This window comes from Antennarius striatus, chromosome 13, assembly GCF_040054535.1.
Source record: "Antennarius striatus isolate MH-2024 chromosome 13, ASM4005453v1, whole genome shotgun sequence".
In the NCBI taxonomy this organism is placed as follows: Eukaryota; Metazoa; Chordata; class Actinopteri; order Lophiiformes; family Antennariidae; genus Antennarius; species Antennarius striatus.
In genome coordinates this window covers 21,793,957-21,815,083 of record NC_090788.1, presented here as the reverse complement: position 1 = coordinate 21,815,083, position 21,127 = coordinate 21,793,957, and the positions used below count along the sequence as shown (strand labels likewise).

At 47.5% G+C, this 21,127-nt stretch overlaps 1 protein-coding gene across 3 annotated transcripts; it reads left to right on the top strand.

Annotated features, from left to right (window-relative positions):
• Nucleotides 1-195: 195 nt before the first annotated feature.
• hyou1 (hypoxia up-regulated 1) lies at nt 196-21,050 on the top strand. 3 transcript variants are annotated; one of them, XM_068330373.1, is made up of 24 exons: nt 196-255; nt 2,534-2,609; nt 2,724-2,817; nt 3,346-3,424; nt 3,598-3,752; nt 5,319-5,395; nt 5,492-5,673; nt 5,981-6,096; nt 10,344-10,530; nt 12,103-12,237; nt 12,607-12,689; nt 12,837-12,969; nt 14,135-14,319; nt 14,537-14,675; nt 15,171-15,228; nt 15,697-15,773; nt 15,869-16,036; nt 16,126-16,289; nt 16,367-16,454; nt 16,781-17,037; nt 17,147-17,231; nt 17,568-17,823; nt 17,901-18,002; nt 19,617-21,050. In XM_068330373.1, the coding sequence occupies exons 2-24, from the start codon at nt 2,540-2,542 to the stop codon at nt 19,661-19,663; spliced, it is 2,937 nt and encodes a 978-aa protein (XP_068186474.1). In that variant the 5' UTR covers nt 196-255; nt 2,534-2,539; the 3' UTR covers nt 19,664-21,050. The 3 variants fall into 3 exon arrangements, with proteins under 3 accessions (XP_068186474.1, XP_068186473.1, XP_068186475.1); XM_068330372.1 differs by lacking the exon at nt 196-255 and adding an exon at nt 1,143-1,343; XM_068330374.1 differs by lacking the exons at nt 196-255; nt 17,568-17,823; nt 17,901-18,002; nt 19,617-21,050 and adding an exon at nt 1,143-1,343 and having other exon boundaries at nt 16,781-17,229.
• Nucleotides 21,051-21,127: the final 77 nt, after the last annotated feature.

Genomic DNA, 21,127 nt, shown 5'->3' with positions numbered 1-21,127 from the left:
ACAGTCCCCATCTCATCATATTCAAAACAGGTAAACACTGCAAGAAATGTTTGATTCAGACATGAAGTCATTTGCTGCAGCCAGTTTCAGAGCACAGTTCCCGGATTCTGCTCTGAAATTCTGAAGCTGTGAAACTTTGAAGCTTTGAAGCTCTGTTGCATCATCAGCTGGAGCAGCTTCATCTTCCTGATTCTCCATCCTGTTGTCACTGGATCAGTGCTGTTCCTTCACTGTGGTGACAAACATCTACAGTAGGTAAACGAACTGCTTTAATTTCCAGTTTGAAACTCATAAAACTACCTACTTATTTTATTTACAAGGATCCTTATTAACCACTTCGGGAACTACTGTGTATTTTTGTTATAACCGGTTCAGGAACGTAAAATCGGAAACGTTATAATACTGTTATAACACGGTTGGTTCAAAGACCTGCTCAGGACCCGTTTAATCGTTTTCGTGGATAATTTCGTGAAATCTTTAAGGCTCTAGTTTTCTCACTTTACCTGGAAATGTCGTCATTTCATCTGTGACCTCTGTCTGGACGTGGACCAATTGGAAAAGCCAGAAGTGGTGTACGACGTCACCCACCTCACGTGGACCAATCACGGCCGACTGCGTGAGGGGATGTGGGCGGGGCCGGAATTGACAATCACACCGGTTGTTGCACTAGTAGTCAAGACAAGAGTAGTTACCGGAAACGGAAACAAGTCGATGGGTAGTTTCAATAGAAGAGCGTGCATATTGAAACTATAGTATACATTATACTGTATATATACTGTACTTATATACACTGTATTTACACTGTATACACAGAATAAATATAGTTTATACATATATATACACACACGACTTCGGACACTGATAAATGACAGCCTTTATCGAGCTGTTCTGGTGCTTCTGACTGGTGTTTGTTTGGTGTTTGTTCGTCTGTTCACATTAGAGGAGTTTAAAATAACTGACTCAGAAGGATCCTCTCCAAACTCATGAATGTCTTTAAAGAAACAATAATCCTTTTCTTTTTTTCCCGGTTTAAATATTTGGTTGAAGTTTGAAGTTCCATTGTGTCGTGACGGCTGCTTGTCTTCGGGGTGTTTTATTCTGAAAAGTTAACCGGAAACAGTTGATGTGCTCGTCGCCGGCTTTGCGTCGGGCTGCCCCAGCAGCGCGTCGGTGGACCCAATGAGGAGACGCCGCGTTCCGGGCCTGACTGACAGAGAACCGGTGGGAAGTGGAATTAACGATCTATTTAACGTTAGAAGCACCGGGCTGTGAGTCAAAGCCGGGAGCGACTCTCCGTTTGTGGACATCAGTCTGTCGGTCCCGCTTCAGTCCCACTGCTGCCGGTAAGTCACGGTTCACCGCGGAGGCTCGGTTCCGGTGTGGAACACTGATGGTGGTGGAACACAGGTGTTACCGGAACCGGTCCGGAACGGATTGTTCGGTCAGAGCAGCACCAGGTTTTATTCTGAAGGGTCTGGGGGTATTCCACATGCCCCCCCCCCCCCAGTCGGGTTAGCAGACTGGTAACCAGTAACCAGACCATAACCAGTTTGGAGGGAAGTTCTCCTCATGTTGCTGTCCTGCTGTCCTCTGGGTGTTGAACACGTGACTCTCCTGTGTCACATGTTAACTTTAGTTTATTCATGTTAGCTTCAAACATCATGGTTGGTTTATCCTCCACTGAAGACACGTGTGTGAAGAATGTCCACATCTCTGCGGGATCAGCGGGAAAACCTCACGAGATGAGAAAACCTCATGAGATGAGAAAACCTCACGAGATGAGAAAACCTCACGAGATGAGAAAACCTCACAAGATGAGAAAACCTCATGAGATGAGAAACCTCATGAGATGAGAAAACCTCATGAGATGAGAAACCTCATGAGATGAGAAAACCTCACGAGATGAGAAAACCTCATGAGATGAGAAACCTCACGAGATGAGAAACCTCACGAGATGAGAAAACCTCACGAGATGAGAAACCTCACGAGATGAGAAAACCTCACGAGATGAGAAACCTCACGAGATGAGAAAACCTCACGAGATGAGCAAACCTCACAAGATGAGATACTGAAACTGGATCACTGCGTATAAAGTTTGAATCTGGATTACTGCTTATAATATGTTCTACTTTATTTTTGTGTTCATGCATGAATTTTGAGATTGTTTTTGCTGTTTTTACTCGTCTTTAGACATAATATAAAACAGGTTACAAATGTTGTTTTTCTCAACTCATTTATAAAGATGTACTATCTCCACTGGGGGGGAACAGATACACATCCTCGTCCTTTGTCCTTTTAGTTTCTTTTCATTCTTCAGTTTCATCCTCAGCTACAACCACATCACCATCATCTGCATCCTCATCTCCCTCAGCCTCATCTCCCTCAGCCTCATCTCCCTCAGCCTCATCTCCCTCAGCCTCATCTCCCTCAGCCTCATCTCCCTACATTAGCTAATCCTAATCTTAATCCTAACGGATACGTTGGGGGGGTCGGGGGGCATCAGGACAAATGAAGACTGTGTTCTTGTTCACAGCTCATCATGGGGGGCAGGAAGGCACTGCTGGCTGCTGTCTTCTGCCTGGTGTTGGCGGTGTTGCCCACCCCCACAGGTAAGATGACCCCTCCTGGTGAGACTGATCAGCTGGACCAATGAGGACCTCTGTGGCCCTTCAGCGTCTCTGGGGGCCCCCCAGGTGCCTGACTCCTAATGTGTGTGTTTGCAGTGTGTGTGGCCGTCATGTCGGTGGACCTGGGGAGTGAGTGGATGAAGATCGCCATCGTGAAGCCGGGGGTGCCAATGGAGATCGTTCTGAACAAGTAAGTGGAACTGGTTCTGGTGGAAGACTCAGAGGGACCAGGTCCAGGTTCAGGTCACCACTCCATCCCAGTGAGGCTCCTGACTCACCAGAGGTTGAGGGTAACAGTGAGGGGTAACAGCGACGGCCGTGGGGCCACGATGGTTAAAACCATCCAAGTCAGGGGGTTAAAACCTCCTGGAGGATCGCAGGTGTTCTTCAGGTGGAGCAACTCCTGATCCCTGAGGAGAGGTCCGACAATGGGAGGGGTCCTCCATCCACCAGGGGGCATAGCAGCAGCAAACCCAACTGAACCAATCGTTACGGTATTGATCACCAACTGAAGGCCAGACACTGGAGTCTGGACCTATCGGATTCAGTAGCTGCTGTCTGATGATTCGTTCACTAACCCCTGCATTTGGTACGACTTTGTCCACCAGATGTCCGAGAGCATTCAGGACCTTTTAAAGGACACAAACACCCAAAACACACACGTGCTCAGAGTTAGACGAGTATTGATCAGAACTGATCACCGTATCTGTTTCTCCAGGGAGTCTCGGAGGAAAACGCCCGTCGCCGTGTGTCTGAAGGAGAATGAACGACTGTTTGGTGATGGAGCCCTGGGAGTGGTGAGACCTCCTGAAAATAAAGATAAAAAATAATTAAAAATAAACCAGCTTTCAGCTAGAATCACATCTGATGTCCTTCAGTATCTTTGTCTGTTTAATGGACGTCAGACATGGACTTCATCGACAAACGTTCTCCACACGTCCCATTAATGGTGAGTCTCTGTCCATTCCAGTCTGTGAAGAACCCCAAATCAGTCTACAGACACCTCCAAAACCTTCTGGGCAAAAAGCATGACAGTGTGCAGGTGGAGCGCTACCAGAGGAGCTTCAGGGAGCACCGCCTGCAGGCCGACGCCCTCAGAGGCACCGCATACTTCAGCAACTCAGAGTGAGCTTCACCCTGCCCTCAGCGCCGTCATCAGTCTGGTGCCATGTGACTCAGATCGCTCTAACAGTCATCTCTAGTGTGTCATTTACACACGCTAGTGATGGAGACGCTCTGATTAAGGATAGGGATGGAAGTCTATTGACAGGTGCCAGTGGTGTGATGGGAAGATGGAAAGAGTACTTTGAAGAGTTGATGAACGTGGAAAATGAGAGAGAACAAAGACTAGAAGAGGTGACTGTTGTGGACCAGGATGTAGCAAAGATTAGTCAGGATGAAGTGAGGAGGGCATTGAAGAGGATGAAGAGTGGAAAGGCAGTCGGTCCTGATGATATACCTGTAGAGGTTTGGAAGTGTCTAGGAGAGGTGGCAGTAGAGTTTCTGACTGGGTTGTTCAACAGGATCTTAGATAGTGAGAAGATGCCTGAGGAATGGAGGAGAAGTGTGCTGGTGCCCATTTTTAAGAACAAGGGAGATGTGAAGAGTTGTGGCAACTACAGAGGAATAAAGCTGATGAGCCATACAATGAAGTTATGGGAGAGAGTTGCAGAGAAGTATGTTAGAGCGGTGCAGGACATGTATGAGGACTGTAAGACAGTGGTGAGGTGTGTGTAGGTGTGACAGAGGAGTTCAAGTCGGAGGTGGGACTGCATCAGGGATCAGCTCTGAGCCCCTTCTTGTTGCTATGGTGATGGACAGGCTGACAGACGAGGTTAGACAGGAATCTCCAGGGACTATGATGTTTGCAGATGACATTGTGATCTGTAGTGAGAGCAGGGAACAGGTGGAGGAGAAGCTAGAGAGGTGGAGGTTTGTCCTGGAAAGGAGAGGAATGAAGGTTAGCCGCAGTAAGACAGAGTACATGTGTGTGAATGAGAGGGACCCAAGTGGAAGAGTGAGGTTACAGGGAGAAGAGATCAAGAAGGTGGAGGATTTGAAGTACTTAGGGTCAACAGCCCAGAGCAATGGAGAGTGTGGAAAAGAGGTGAAGAAGCGTGTCCAGGCAGGATGGAACGGGTGGAGGAAAGTGTCAGGTGTGATGTGTGATAGAAGAGTTTCAGCTAAAATGAAAGGAAAGGTGTACAAAACTGTGGTGAGACCAGCCATGTTGTTTGGTCTAGAGACAGTGTCCCTGAGGAAAAGACAGGAGACAGAGCTGGAGGTAGCAGAGATGAAGATGCTGAGGTTCTCTCTGGGAGTGACCAGGATGGATAGGATCAGGAATGAGTACATCAGAGGGACAGCACATGTTAGAGGTTCTGGAGATAAAGTCAGAGAGGCCAGACTGAGATGGTTTGGACATGTCCAGAGGAGAGATAGTGAATATATTGGTAGAAGGATGCTGAGTTGTGAACTGCCAGGCAGGAGGCCTAGAGGAAGACCAAAGAGGAGGTTTATGGATGTAGTGAAAGAGGACATGAAGGTAGTTGGTGTGAGAGAAGAGGATTCAGAAGACAGGGCTAGATGGAGGACACTGATTGGCTGTGGAGACCCCTGAAGGGAAAAGTCGAAAGGAAAAGAAGAGGTCTGATGGAGACGCTTTAGTGTGTCATTTTTTGTGTCCTCCAGGGACCTTCAGTTCACCCCAGAGGAGCTGCTCGGCATGGTGCTCAACTACTCCCGTTCACTGGCTCAGGACTTTGCAGGTTAGCCTGTCTGTGGGGGGGGTGATGTCCAACACGTTCATCTATGACCAGCTCCTCACGTCTTCATCTTCTGCTTCTTATTTCTCCAACGCCCAGAACAACCAATCAAAGACGCCGTCATCACCGTCCCCGCATTTTTCAACCAGGCAGAGCGCCGGGCAGTCCTGCAGGCTGCACACATGGCAGGTCTGAAGGTCCTTCAGCTCATCAACGACAACACGGCCGTGGCCCTGAACTACGGAGTGTTCAGGAGGAAAGACATCACCAACACACCTCAGGTGTGTGTGTGTGTGTGTGTGTGTGTTTGAGTGTTTGAGAAAGAGGAGTCTCAATTTAATGCTTTACTGACTGATTAAAGTTAATTTTCTTTCTTGTTAATATAGAACTGTTATATATATATATATATATATACATATATATATATATATATATATATATATATATATATATATATATATAGTATCTATCTAATTTTTTGTATGTATATATATATATATATATATATATATATAATGTGACTGTACCTGATAACAGGCTTAATGATGGAATATAGATTGAATAAAGTTTGACTTTCTTCCCTTCCAGAACGTGATGTTTTATGACATGGGCTCAGGCAGCACGACGGCCACCATCGTGTCCTATCAGACGGTCAAAACCAAGGACTCTGGTACCCAGCCCCAGCTGCAGATCAGAGGAGTCGGGTGAGGTCAAGGGGTCACTGACGTGTAAATGTATAGGAACTAATGCTCACCAACAAAACATGTGTGAACAACCAGACCCCCCCTCCTGAGTGGAGGATGTTTGGTCCTCAGCATCCGGGTCCAGCGGTCTACAGCTGTGTGTAGACTCGGTTCACAGGTCTGAGTGAGCAGTTCTTAATTTTTTTTCCATCAAACAATTAAATTGTTTTTGGTTTAGGAAATGACATCTTCTGTCTCACCAACAGAAAAACCAAATTCACAGTATATTTACATTTATATTTTTATAATGACAATATATCAAAAATAGGACTGAATTACTTGAACACATGACCTTTAATAATAAATCTGTGTACATTATTTATATAGTTTGTTTTTACTCATTATTTTTCTTTTGCGCTTCCATTTATAATTAAAAAAAGATCTTCCATTCATCCATCCATCCATCCATCTTCCACCGCTTATCCGGAATCGGGTCGCGGGGGCAGCAGCTTCAACAGGGAGCCCCAAACTTCCCTTTCCCGGGCCACATCCACCAGCTCTGACTGGGGGATCCCAAGGCGTTCCCAGGCCAGTGTTGAGATATAATCCCTCCACCTGGTCCTGGGTCTGCCCCGAGGTCTCCTCCCAGCTGGACGTGCCAGAAACACCTCCCTAGGGAGGCGTCCCAGAGGCATCCGCACCAGATGCCCAAACCACCTCAACTGACTCCTTTCCACGCGAAGGAGCAGCGGCTCTACTCTGAGCCCCTCGCGAACAGCAGTGTTTCTCACCTTATCTCTAAGGGAGACACCAGCTATCCGCCTGAGAAAGCCCATTTCAGCCGCTTGTATCCGCGATCTCGTTCTTTCGGTCATGACCCATCGCTCATGACCATAGGTGAGGGTAGGAACGAAGATTGAACGGTAGATGGAGAGCTTTGCCTCTCGGCTTAGCTCCCTCTTTGTGACAACAGTGCGGTAAAGCGACTGCAATACCGCTCCTGCTGCCCCAATTCTCCGTCCAATCTCACGTTCCATTGTTCCCTCACTCGTGAACAGGACCCCAAGATACTTAAACTCCTTCACTTGTGGAAGGACCTCATTCCCCACTTGGAGAAGGCATTCCACCGGTTTCCTGCTGAGGACCATGGCCTCAGATTTGGAGGTGCTGATCCTCATCCCCGCCGCTTCACACTCGGCTGCAAACCGGACCAGTGAGCGCTGCAGGTCACAGGCTGATGACGCAAACAGGACCACATCATCTGCAAAAAGCAGTGATGCAATCCTCAGGCCACCAAACTGTAAAGCCTCCTCACCACGACTACGCCTCGATATCCTGTCCATGAAAATCACAAACAGAATTGGTGATAAAGCGCAGCCCTGGCGAAGGCCAACAGCTACTCGGAACAAGTCCGACTTACTGCCGAGAACCCGAACACAGCTCTCACTTTGGGCGTACAGGGATTGGATGGCCCTGAGAAGAGGCCCCCTCACTCCATACTCCCGCAGTATTTCCCACAGTATATCCCTGGGGACACGATCATATGCCTTCTCCAAGTCTACAAAACACATGTAGACTGGATGGGCATACTCCCAAGCCCCCTCTAGGATCCCTGTGAGAGTAAAAAGCTGGTCCGTTGTTCCACGACCAGGATGGAACCCACATTGTTCCTCCTCAATCTGAGGCTCGACAATCGGCCGGACCCTCCTTTCCAGCACCTTGGAGTAAACTTTCCCAGGGAGGCTGAGGAGTGTGATGCCCCTGTAATTGGCACACACCCTCTGGTCCCCCTTTTTAAAAAGAGGAACCACCACCCCAGTCTGCCACTCTTTCGGCACTGTCCCAGATTTCCACGCAATGTTAAAGAGGCGTGTCATCCACGACAGCCCCTCAACACCCAGAGCCTTCAGCATTTCCGGGCGAATCTCATCAATACCCGGGGCTTTGCCACCGTGCAGTTGTTTAACTACCTCGGTGACTTCGCCCCGAGAGATTGACTCTGATCCCCCATCATCCTCCAGCTCTGCCTCTGCAACAGAGGACGGGCCATTTGGGGTAGTTGGATTCAGGAGTTCCTCAAAGTGTTCCTTCCACCGACCGACAACCTCCTCAGTCGAGGTCAACAGTGTCCCATCTTTGCTGTATACAGCTTGGATGGTTCCCCGTTTCCCCCTCCTGAGGTGTCGGACAGTCCTCCAGAACAACTTTGGTGCCGTCCGATAGTCCTTCTCCATGGCCTCTCCGAACTCCTCCCACACCCTCTGTTTTGCCTCCATCACAGCCGAGGCTGCAGTCCTTTTGGCCTGTCGGTACCCTGCAACTGCTTCAGGAGTCCCCAGGGACAACATGCCCCTGAAGGCCTCCTTCTTCAGTCGGACGGCTTCCCTGACCACCGGGGTCCACCACGGTGTTCGAGGGTTACCGCCCCTTGAGGCACCCAAGACCTTGAGACCACAGCTCTCAGCTGCAGCTTCAGCAATGGAAGCTTTGAACATCGACCATTCAGGTTCAATGCCCCCAGCCTCCACAGGGATGCACGAGAAGCTCCTTCGGAGGTGTGAATTGAAGGCCTCACGGACAGAGTCCTCCTCCAGACGTTCCCAGTTCACCCGCACTACTCGTTTGGGCTTACCAGGTCTATCCAAAGGTTTCCTCCGCCAACGGACCCAACTCACCACCAGGTGGTGATCAGTTGACAGCTCTGCCCCTCTCTTCACCCGAGTGTCCAAAACACACGGTCGAAGATCAGATGATACGATCACAAGATCAATCATTGACCTCCGACCCAGGGTGCTCTGGTACCAGGTACACTTATGAGCATCCTTGTGTTCGAACATGGTGTTAGTTATGAACAATCCGTGACTAGCACAGAAGTCCAGTAACATAACACCGCTCGGGTTCAGATCAGGGAGGCCATTCCTCCCAATCACGCCCCTCCAAGTGTCTCCATCATTGCCGACGTGTGCGTTGAAGTCCCCCAGGAGAACAATGGAGTCCCCTGCAGGGATCCCTTCAAGGACCCCATTTAGGGACCCCAAGAAGGCCGAATACTCTGAACTGATATTTGGTGCATATGCACAAACAACAGTCAGAGTTTTCCCCCCCACAGCCTTAAGGCGTAGGGAAGCGACCCTCTCATCCACCGGGGTAAACTCCAACACAGCGGCGCTCAGCCGGGGGCTTGTGAGTATCCCCACACCCGCCCTGCGCCTCACGCCTGACGCAACTCCGGAGTAAAACAAGGTCCAACCCCTATCCAGGAGTTTGGATCCAGAACCGAGGCTATGCGTGGAGGTAAGCCCCACCAGATCCAACTGGTAGCGCTCCACCTCCAACACAAGTTCCGGCTCCTTCCCCGCCAGTGAGGTGACATTCCACGTCCCCAAAGCCAACTTCTGCCGCCCGGGTGTGGTCCGTCGTGACCCCCTGTCGTCACTGCCACCCATATGGCAGCGCACCCGACCCCATCGGTCTGCCCTGCGGGTGGTGGGTCCACAGGGGTGGGAAGAATCCACGTTGCCTTTTCGGGCTAAGCCCGGCCGGGCCCCGTGGCAGACCCGGCCACCAGGCGCTCGCTGACGGGCCCTCCGTCCAGGCCTGGCTCCAGACGTGGGCCCCGGGCTTCCTCCGGGCAGGGTCACAGTTTTCCCTTTTCCGTTTTTCATGGGATATTTGAACCATTCTTTGTCTGGCCCTTCACCTGAGACCTGTTTGCCTTGGGTGACCCTACCAGGAGTACAAGACTCCCGACAACATAGCTCCCAGGATCCTTAGGGCACACAAACCTCTCCACCACGTTAAGGTGATGGTTCCTTGGAGAAGATCTTCCATTCAATAAACCAAATATTAATAAAGACAGAATTTCACCAGCTATGTGCGGAGTGCTATTCAATAAATTTACAGTAATAAATTATAATTCTCATCTAACAGAACAAATCTACGTGTACCACATCATTCATCTCATTTCCTGTCATGTGACTTGCACACGAGAACATTCTGATGTCAGTGCTTAAATAATATGTAGTTACTGATGGCAGTGAGTCCTGTCTGCTGGGCCAGTTCAGTACAGTTGGTGTCAAAGCAAAGCAGTCAGCATAAGTTTTTATTCCTCAGTGTTTCCTGAATTATGAGTTAAGTTCATGTCCACTGAGAAGGGATTGGAGAGGTTTGTTGATACTGATTTGTCATTGAATGTAAAACTGATGAATTCCTCTGCTTTTCATCATTAATGAGGTCCTCAATCTGTCGTCCTCCTCCTCTGGCTGCAGGTTTGACCGTGGGTTAGGGGGCTTTGAGATGGACCTGCGACTTCGTGACCACCTGGCCAAATTGTTCAATGAGCAGAAGAAGAGTAAGAAAGATGTGAGAGAGAACCACCGGGCCATGGCCAAGCTCCTCAAGGAAGCCCAGAGACTCAAAACAGTGCTTAGTGCAAATGTGGACTTCATGGCCCAGGTAAGTCAATCAATCAACCTTTATTTATAAAGCGCTTAATCACATCAGCAGATGTTTCAAAGCGCTTTAACAGACAGAAAAACCCAGCAACCCTCTAGAGAGACAGCACCAGGGAAAAACTTCCTCATTGAGGAAGACACTCCAGGCAGGACCCAGACTCTGTAAAGTGGTCATCCACCTTGACTGGTAGGGTGGAAAGGAAATACAATGGGGACAGAGACAGAGAGAGAGGCTGATAGGCCAGATAGAGTCAGTGTCTAAAGTGTAAAGTTTTGCTCCAGCTGATGAAGTGGGGGCAGGATGTCAGGCCTCAGATTTTCACGTCTTCTAGTCCAGAGACCTGAACCCTTCAGGTTTCTGGACAAACAGTACTATGTCTTGCTGCTTGTGGATCACACAGTACTGTTGGAACACCTGCAGCGCTTGGAATGAGTCTTAAAATGCAATTCTGTGAATCTCTGAAAAAAAATTCAATAATGTAAAAACAAGAAGCCCTAAAAAAATTAGAGAAAATTCGGCAGTTTAGACAGATGAGCTGTCATGATCCCAAACTGGGAAATCCACAAGTTGCAGCAGCTTTCAGACATTCAGAAACAGTATGAGAAAGAGGAATCAGACAGAGAATAGACGCTGAGGAACAATAGACATGAGAGGAAAGGTTCATTTTTAAGATATTAAGAAAAATACCATCGTATAAACATTACAAATATAAAAGCAGTATGTACAGTGAAATGTGGAGATAGAAGTTCCTGATAGATATAGAAAAGGGAATACACAGGACTTCATCATAAACCATTTCTATGCGTCAGACTGTGGTGAACTCTGTCTGAGATGTTAGAGCTGTTGTCCAGACTGATGGCTTTGGCAGGAACTTCCTGTATCAGTGGAATGACTTCCTGTATCTGTGGAATGACTTCCAGTACCTGTGAAAAGACTTCCTGTACCTGTGGAATGACTTCCTGTACCTGTGGAATGACTTCCTGTACCTGTGGAATGACTTCCTGTATCTGTGGAATGACTTCCTGTATCCGTGGAATGACTTCCTGTACCTGTGGAATGACTTCCTGTATCTGTGGAATGACTTCCTGTATCCGTGGAATGACTTCCTGTACCTGTGGAATGACTTCCTGTACCTGTGGAATGACTTCCTGTACCTGTGGAATGACTTCCTGTATCCGTGGAATGACTTCCTGTACCTGTGGAATGACTTCCTGTACCTGTGGAATGACTTCCTGTACCTGTGGAATGACTTCCTGTATCTGTGGAATGACTTCCTGTATCTGTGGAATGACTTCCCGTACCTGTGGAAGGACTTCCTGTACCCGTGGAAGGACTTCCTGTCCCTTGGACAGTGGAGCTGTAGCAGTCTATCAGAGAAGGAGCTCCTCTGTCTGTCCAGTGTGGTGGAGAGGGTGACCGGGGTTCTCCATGATGGACAACAGTTTGTTCAGAGTCCTCCTCTCCACCACAGCCTCCTCAGTCTCTTAACGTGTCTGAGAAAACCCCCCACTGACGTAGAGCAGTGTCCAGATCATGCTGGATGTAGTTATAATGCAGGTTGTTTCATTGCAGGTGGAAAATTTGATGGATGACATCGACTTTAAGGCGAAGGTGACCAGGAGTCAGTTTGAGGAGCTGTGTGCTGATCTCTTTGAGACGGTTCCTCGTCCAGTGCAGGATGCCCTCACCGCTGCTGAAATGAAGCTGGTCAGTGTTCCAGACAGTGAGCTAGCACACTGGTAGCATTCACCTCCAACGATACTCCTGAACTTACAAAAATGTCATTGATTTGTAAAACATGACAAACAGTGGTTGAGCACGGGCTTTGCTTCAAAGGATGGTGCGGTTCACAGATCCATGAGCGACTGCAGAGACTGGTTTGACTCCATAGATGGTATCAACCCTAAATCGTGGCCATGGATGAAAGACTGGAGGAATATTAGCTCATTATTTCAGCCCACTTGATCCACTGGTGATGGGGAGTCACTAACATGCAACATCAGGGGCAATACACCGTTGTAGTTTGAATGGTGGTTTTACTGCATTGAGGCTGAGTTCTCCAATCTCTGCCAACAGGATGAAATCGAGCAGGTGATTTTGGTTGGTGGATCCACCCGCGTTCCTAAAGTCCAGGAGGTGCTGCTCAAAGCTGTCGGGAAGTAAGTCCCCCCCACTCTGACGGCAAAATGGAGTCAAATGATCATAACTGCTGCACCTTCACATGTGTTCCATCAGTCATGTGACATCCAGAAGGTTCTCCTGGACATTGGATGCATGCAGTTAGACCTGTGTCCTCCTCTGTGCAGGGAGGAGTTGGGGAAGAACATCAATGCAGATGAGGCTGCTGCCATGGGCGCCGTCTACCAGGCTGCCACCCTCAGCAAGGCCTTCAAGGTCAAACCCTTCTTCATCAGAGAAGCCGCCGTCTTCCCCATCCAGGTGGGTGGAGTTTGTCACGCCTTATTAAATAAATGACACGCCTCCAGGAAGTCACCTCTGCTTGGTGAGCAGAGAGGAGACTGATGGCAGCTTCACTCCACATCTCCCATTTCTACACTCTAGAGCAGGGATTCCCAAATTGTGGTGCGTGCACCCCCTGTGGTGCGCGAGCTGCCGCTAGGGGGTGCGCGTGTGTAATGGCAGCTGAGCACCTTGAAATACATAAATAATTAAATAATTTAAACACTTTTTAATGGAGGATTAACAGTTTAAATAATTAAATTCAGTCACGTAAATCATTTGTAATTTTCAATTAAAAAACGTTTTGGGAAAATTTTAAATAAAAAAAAACAACCCAAAATGCACTTGGCTTTCTCCTAGCTACGTGCTAGCTTGTTGTGATAGCAACAACACTAATATGCCGAAATGCATAACTGGTTGAAAACGGGAAGTCTGTCCGGTACTAAATCTGGAGAAATGAAAGAGGACAGGATACTTTGGCCCAACTGAGAGCTGTGAGGTCTACCAGGATGAAGAAACCCAGCAGGAAACAGAGAGTGATGATGACGAGACAGGGAAACTGAAAACGAGGAGCACAGAACACAGAAAACTCACCCGGACACTTCATCGGGAGAAGGGGGTAAAGAACACAATGAGACTCGTACTCGAAAGAGAAAACATGGTGTTGAACTTGGGCCTATGTTATTTTGATTCTTTGTGGCGGAGTAGCATGTTTGTTAGCATTTAATAACTGTTAGTTTGTTGAATAGGCCTATTTGTTACATAGTAATAACTGCTGTTCATCACTCATCTGTAGTCTCCTCGCTCGGCGACCATTTTGACTTAAAATATTATTATTGTCATTTTTATATTGTTACTATTATTCTCCCCACCGTTTCTAAAGTCAGAGATCATTAGGCCCATTATTGATCAATCTATTCTGTTAACAGGAGCCGATATTATTAGACGTGATACCTATATGGCTACAAAGACTACCCCTTCTCTTTCTTTTTTTTCATGTTTCGGGCATTGGGGTGCGTCAGCTAAGTCGGGAGGTAGAAGTGGGTGCACGGCCTGAAAAGTTTGGGAACTGCTGCTCTAGAGGAAAGTGGGACAGGAACCAGCACGAAGCCATGTTAATGCCAGCCCATGTTATTCCCATCAGGTGGAGTTCACCCGTGAGACGGAAGAAGACGGCACCAAAACCATAAAACACAACAAACGTGTTTTGTTCCAGAGGATGGCGCCCTACCCCCAACGCAAAGTCATCACCTTTAACCGCTATAACACTGACTTTGCTTTTGACATCAACTACGGCGACCTCAGCTTCCTGAGTCCGGACGACATCAGGTTACTCATCATCACACGTTTTACGTCATACTGGAGGAATCCTTTATCTGCACAGAAGCAGCACTAAATACAACAGCAATATTAATGTAATTTATGGATTGATAGTCAATCAATAGGCTAGCAGTGACAAGTCTGATCTCTTCCAGAATCTGTTTTCAACACGTCATTGCGTTCCCTAACGTGGCCATGCTCTGTCTCCTCCTGGGATGTTCCACAGGATGTTTGGCTCTCTGAATCTGACCACGGTCAAACTGTCTGGGGTCGGCAGCAGCTTCCAGAAACACACAGACGCTGAGTCTAAAGGCATCAAGGCTCATTTCAACATGGATGAAAGTGGACTGCTGCTGCTGGACCGGGTCAGTGAGGCTCTTTACCCCCAGTTTCACATTGAAGGGAAACTAGGTGACTCAAGTCACGTGACCTGAGTCACCTCAGTTGACCTATAGCTACAAATGTGACTTGACTTTGCTTTGATTACCTGGACTGGAGGCTGCTGACAGGAAAGGACCCGACATCCTAAATGATAAATATTAGTTGTTTTAAATGGCAGGTGTTTGTCACACATAACTGCTCATGACTGTTACACACTGGAAGGTAACAAACATAGATGTTAACATTTATTTGTAGTTTCAATAGATTTCTCTTATGACAGCAGCAGTGGTAACTCTGTGTATTTATTACTAACAGTAAATATTAGTCATGCTGATGGAACTGAGTCCCCTGATCAGGTAACCTGTGGGTTGTGGAGGATGAAATATCTATTAATTTAAACACTCTCAGGAAATATGAGAGAGCAAACTGAGTGGTCACTTCTATCAGTCACATTTTCATGAAATGATTTCCATTCTCAGGTGGAATCTGTCTTTGAAACCGTTGAAGAGGAGAAAGAAGAGGAATCCACACTAACTAGTAGGTTTACAAGTGTGGATTACTAGTTAGTAATCCACACTAACTAGTAGGTTCTACTGAAGGTCTCTGCCGTCTTTTATTCGTACCATCAGGGTTCTTTTGTCTGTGAAGTCGCTGCCTTTGACCTACCCTGAAAGGTCAAAGCTGTGCACTAGGTCAGGTACTACTTCCTGGTACCCTGACCCACCCTGGCAGTAGGTCAGGGTGAGTCGCAGGATGTTGTAGTCTCTGACGTCTTTGTGATTTGTTTTAACAGAGTTATTTCACCTGGAGTTTTTTTTAGATGTCTGTCACACTGCCTGTGAGAAATTCACTACTTATTCTCGTACTAGTGTAGGGGTCAGGGGTCACACTGACTCCATGGCTGAGGGGATTCTTTCTGTAAATCTAGTTTTTATTTCATCAGAGGTCAATCTCACCAGGAAGGTTTTATCCCGTGGGTTCATATTAATGACTCTTGTCTTTCAGAACTGGGGAACACCATCTCCACCTTGTTTGGAGGGGGGTCTTCAGAACCTGCCCTAAACGTAACAGAACCTGTGCAGGTACTCCGGTCTGCTGACATGAAGCTCATTTATCCAGAGCTCATCCACTCCTTAAAGCCTTTCTGGAACTCTGCTTCCTGATGTTTGGTCTCCAGGATGAAGAGGAGGTTCCTCCAGAGTCTGGAAAGGATGGCAAGGATGAAGACCGGAAAGAAGATGCCCTGACCAATGAAGCCCCCCAGGACAAGGAGGACAATTCAGAGAGAAGTGAAGAGGAGAAAAGCCAGGAGGCTGAGAAGCCTGAGGTCAAAGCTGAAGACAAGGTTGGAGTGTTGTAATAATACAGTTGGTTAACATCTGTGTGCATCAGAGGTGAACGTGTTCACACCTGCTCCATGTTTCTGCTGCTCAGGAGGACACCAATGGAGATAAATCTGGAGCTGCTGAAACAGAGAAGGTTGTGGAAAAACCAAAACCAAAGAAGAAGAGTAAGATCTCAGAGGAAATCACGGTGGAGCTGATCATCAACGACGTCTTGGACCTCACTGCAGACGACCTGGTCTCCTCCAAGAAGAAGTAATCAGAGACCTGACGTCCCTCCAGATGTTCATCAGACCAGTGGTTCTGTTGTCTGACCTGTTTAACCCCTTCAGGCTGCAGGACCTGACAGACAGAGACCTCGCCAAGCAGGAGAGGGAGAAGACCCTGAACACGCTGGAGGCCTTTGTGTTTGAGACACAGGTGAGAGAAGAGACACAGGTGAGAGAAGAGACACAGGTGAGAGAAGAGAAACAGGTGACAGAACAGACACAGGTGAGAGAAGAGACACAGGTGAGAGAAGAGACACAGGTGAAAGAACAGACACAGGTGAGAGAAGAGACACAGGTGACAGAACAGACACAGGTGAAAGAACAGACACAGGTGACAGAACAGACACAGGAGCTACAGCAGGTGGCAGGAATAAAACCAGCATTAATCATACGTCTCTACAGGATTAACTATAACCACACGCGTGTTTCTGCTGACACACGTGTTCCTCCAGACCTTCAGTCTTTGTGACGTTTCAGGACAAACTGGAGCAGCAGGACTACCAGCTGGTGGTGTCGGAGGAGGAGAAGGAGCAGATCTCCTCCAGGCTGAGGGAGGTGTCGGAGTGGATGGACGAGGACGGCTACGCCGCCCCCACCCAGCAGCTCCGGGAGAAGCTGTCCCAGCTCAGGAGCCTCTGTAGGGACATGTTCTTCAGGGTGGAGGAGCGACGCCGCTGGCCCGACCGCCTGGCTGCTCTGGACAGCATGCTGAACACCTCCAGCTTCTTCCTGAGGTCACAGACACACACACACACACACACACACACACACACACACACACACACACACAGATGAGAACACAAGCAGCGTTTCTATTGGTTAAGGGTCTTTCTTCTCTCACAGGAGCGCCAGACTGATCCCAGAGGACGACCAGATCTTCACTGAAGTGGAAATGAATGTGTTAGAAAAAGTGATCAATGAGACAATGGTGGGTTTAATTCATAGTGTAAAAAAATAATGAACGTCAGAGCCAGAGCCTCGTGACTACATGGTGATGTTCACTAACTCTAACACACCTGAAAGGATGGAAGCTAACCTTACACACACTCTGATCGACTGTTTAAAACACCTTTGTGTTAAAGAGAAGTGTTTCTTGTGTGTGTGCAGTGTTCTGTGGGTCTGAACACAGCACACACACAGATGCTGTCGGCCAATAGCATGTTGGTACGGTATCACATGACTACCTACTAAAAATCTGTGATCTATTGAAACTGTGCATCTTAAATCATGAATAAGCTTTAAGTTTCACTTTTAAACCCCCCAGGTGTGGAAGAACGACACGGTGGCAGAACAGGAGAAGCGCCCCCCCACGGAGCGCCCCGTCCTGCTGTCCAAAGACATCGAGGCCAAGCTGGCTCTGCTGGACCGGGAGGTCAACTACCTGCTCAACAAGGCCAAGTTCACCAAGCCCAAGGCCCGGGCCAAGAACGGCACCGGGGCAGATAAAAGCAACGAGGGCAACAGCACGACAGAGGAGAAGGTCATCCCCCCCCCAGAGGACAGCACGGACACGCCCACTGGTCAGTGCTGCCCCCACCTGGTTTGATATCCTGCATCATCAGGCTGAAATAACCCGTGTGTTTTTATTTCAATACAGAAAAACCAGAGGACGTGCAGCCAGGTGAAGCCCCGCCCACTGGTGACACCAGCACACACACAGATTCACACAGCCAATCACAGCCGGCAGAAGAAGAAACAGGTTGGTCTGCCGTTCCTGTAGCCACTGAGATGAGCTGAGATCAGACCTGAATTCACTGAACAAACTCACCAGAATCACACCAGTATCACATCAGGATCACACCACTATCACACCAGTATCACAACAATATCACAGCACGATCACACCAGTATCACACCAGTATCACACCAGTATCACACCACTATCACACCAGTATCACAACAATATCACAGCACGATCACACCAGGATCACACCAGTATCACACCAATATCACACCACTATCACACCACTATCACACCACTATCACACCACTATCACACCAGTATCACAACAATATCACACCACTATCACACCACTATCACACCACTATCACACCAGTATCACATCAGGATCACACCACTATCACACCACTATCACACCAGTATCACATCAGTATCACACCACTATCACACCAGTATCACACCACTATCACACCACTATCACACCACTATCACACCACTATCACACCACTATCACACCACTATCACACCAGTATCACATCAGGATCACACCACTATCACACCACTATCACACCACTATCACACCACTATCACACCAGTATCACAACAATATCACAGCACGATCACACCAGGATCACCAAAGGATCACAACAGTAATAGACCAGTATCACACACACACACACACACACACACACACACATTTACACACACTGCTGCAGTGTGTAGTGCTCATGTGTGAGTGGGGGGGTCACTGACTGGGTTCACTTGGTCTAAACTGGTCATTTACTTATTTATATTTTGAATTTTATTTCACTGATCCCTGTAGGGAGACGATTAAACCACTGTAGCACACACACACACACGCACACACACACACACACACACACAGGCCTGTAAGCATGCAGTTGAGGGGGGGTGGCGCAGCTCCTTCATGGTGCGCCCGTTTTACTTTATAAAACTGGGGCGCACCATGTTTTATAAAATAAAACATGAGATGATAATGTTTCATTATCATCTCATGTCAAACGTGTTTCATGTTTTTATCATTCTGTGATAAATCAGTCCTCGTCTAATCGGTGCTGAAACACACCTGAAGCCCTGCGGGGTTAATGTGAAACATTGTGTTTAGAGTGAATGTTTCACCTGTCCACCAGGGGGCGTCTTTAGTACCATCTAACTGACACAAGACCGGGTCAGGTCACACCTGAACAGGTGAGTCAGAAGAACTTTGGGTGGTTCAGGTCGTTGAAGACACGTGTTCCTTTTTGCCTGAATGGTCATCATGTGTCACCAGCATTATTATGGGCTGTCTAATGGTTCAGGTGTGTACACCAGTGTATGAACCCAGAGGCCTTTCAGATTTCAAACGGGGGGTTGACAAAGTGCTAAATAGAATTTAACATTTAAAAAAATATTGTAAATTCCTTTTAAAATGAGAAATAAAATCATTCCTAACATCAGACATGACGAGTCGTTCAGGTCTGTGCTTCCAGCCCAGCCTTTAAATGGTAGGGACTGACCCTCAGCTGACAGTTACCATAGCAACACCTTTGGCTCACCTTCCACCTGAGTGGAGGGATGTTTTCCACTAAACCTGGTGTAGTTTTCATCGTTTGCTCTCTGCCCTCATTCCAGAACCGACAGAGACCCAGCCTGAGAACCACAGAGGAGACGAGTTATAACAGCAGGACCCGCGAGAGAACATCACTATTTATTGACAGTGTGTAAATGTTCACGTCCTCCTCACTCCTTTCTTTTGTTTTTTGAGCTCCTGGAGGCTGTTTGAAACCATTAAAGACCACTCATCTCGTCCCGTTTCCTTCATCACTTCTGTTTTGTGGATTCTACAAACGACGGGCACAAAAACACCAAAACAACAGGAATGAATGACAGGACTGTAACAGTCCTGACTGTTACAGTCAGGACTGTTACAGTCAGGACTGTTACAGTCAGGACTGTTACAGTCAGGACTGTCACAGTCAGGACTGTTACAGTCAGGACTGTCACAGTCCTGACTGTAACAGGACTGTGACAGTGGTGTAACAGGACTGTAACAGGACTGTTACAGTCAGGACTGTTACAGTCAGGACTGTTACAGTCAGGACTGTTACAGTCAGGACTGTTACAGTCCTGTGACTAACAGTCACAGGACTGTAACAGTCACAGGACTTTTACAGTCACAGGACTGTTACAGTCAGGACTGTTACAGTCCTGTGACTGTAACAGTCACAGGACTAACAGTCACAGGACTTTTACAGTCACAGGACTGTTACAGTCAGGACTGTTACAGTCACAGGACTGTTACAGTCACAGGACTGTTACAGTCACAGGACTGTTACAGTCACAGGACTGTTACAGTCAGGACTGCATCTGTTTGTGTGAATGAACCCCTGCTGATGTGGAGCAGAGACGGTTCTGTTTGACCCAAGAGATTTTGACTTCATGTTTTCCTTTAGTGGAGTTTTCAGGCGTGTTGTTCAGAGGTGACCTGTCATCATGACATGTTTACTGAAGCAGTAAATAATGTGTGTGTGTGAGGACTGTTCTGTCATCAGGGATGGGATGATTTCTTTTTAATTCTCACACATGATGTAATTTGTTTTATTTGGAGAAAAATGGAAAAAAGGTTTGAGAATTCCTGAAGTTGATTTTGATTCTTTATTTTTGATTGGCAGTGAACTTTGATTACCTGTCGTGATAATGAGACACACATTTGCTTTTGTCTGTCATGTGATTCTGAGCGCTGCTGATTGGCTGCTCAGGTGCTCCTTGTGTCTGAAGAACTGAGTTTCCCTTTGTGATAATTTCATTCTTTGTGTCGTCTTTCTGCTGCAGGATGAACTGAAATAAATCCTGCAGTTCAGCCTTGAACGTGTTCTGTTGACAGTGTCATACGTGTTTTAGTGTCTCAGGCTGCTAACATTCAGAGAGGGGGTGCATTAGTGTCACTGCTCTTTATTTTGAAAATGACTCACATGTTGACTCCATTTCTCGGGGTGGGGGGACAGAGACTGAACATAATGACAGGAATGAATATTGTAAACTTACAATAAAACATCTTTTAAATAAGTTAATTGTTGTTTTTCTCTTGCTATTGTGGGGATGATGAATGTTTTTAGCGTTTAATGGAAATAAACCTCAAATTG

Bases quoted from the DNA above. Each gene is read 5' to 3' on its own strand.
- hyou1 (XM_068330373.1), top strand. From the start codon at position 2,540: ATGGGGGGCAGGAAGGCACTGCTGGCTGCTGTCTTCTGCCTGGTGTTG. The intron at 3,753-5,318 runs GTGAGCTTCACC...TGTGTCCTCCAG, and splicing joins GCATACTTCAGCAACTCAGA to GGACCTTCAGTTCACCCCAG. The intron at 17,038-17,146 runs GTCACAGACACA...CTTCTCTCACAG, and splicing joins ACCTCCAGCTTCTTCCTGAG to GAGCGCCAGACTGATCCCAG.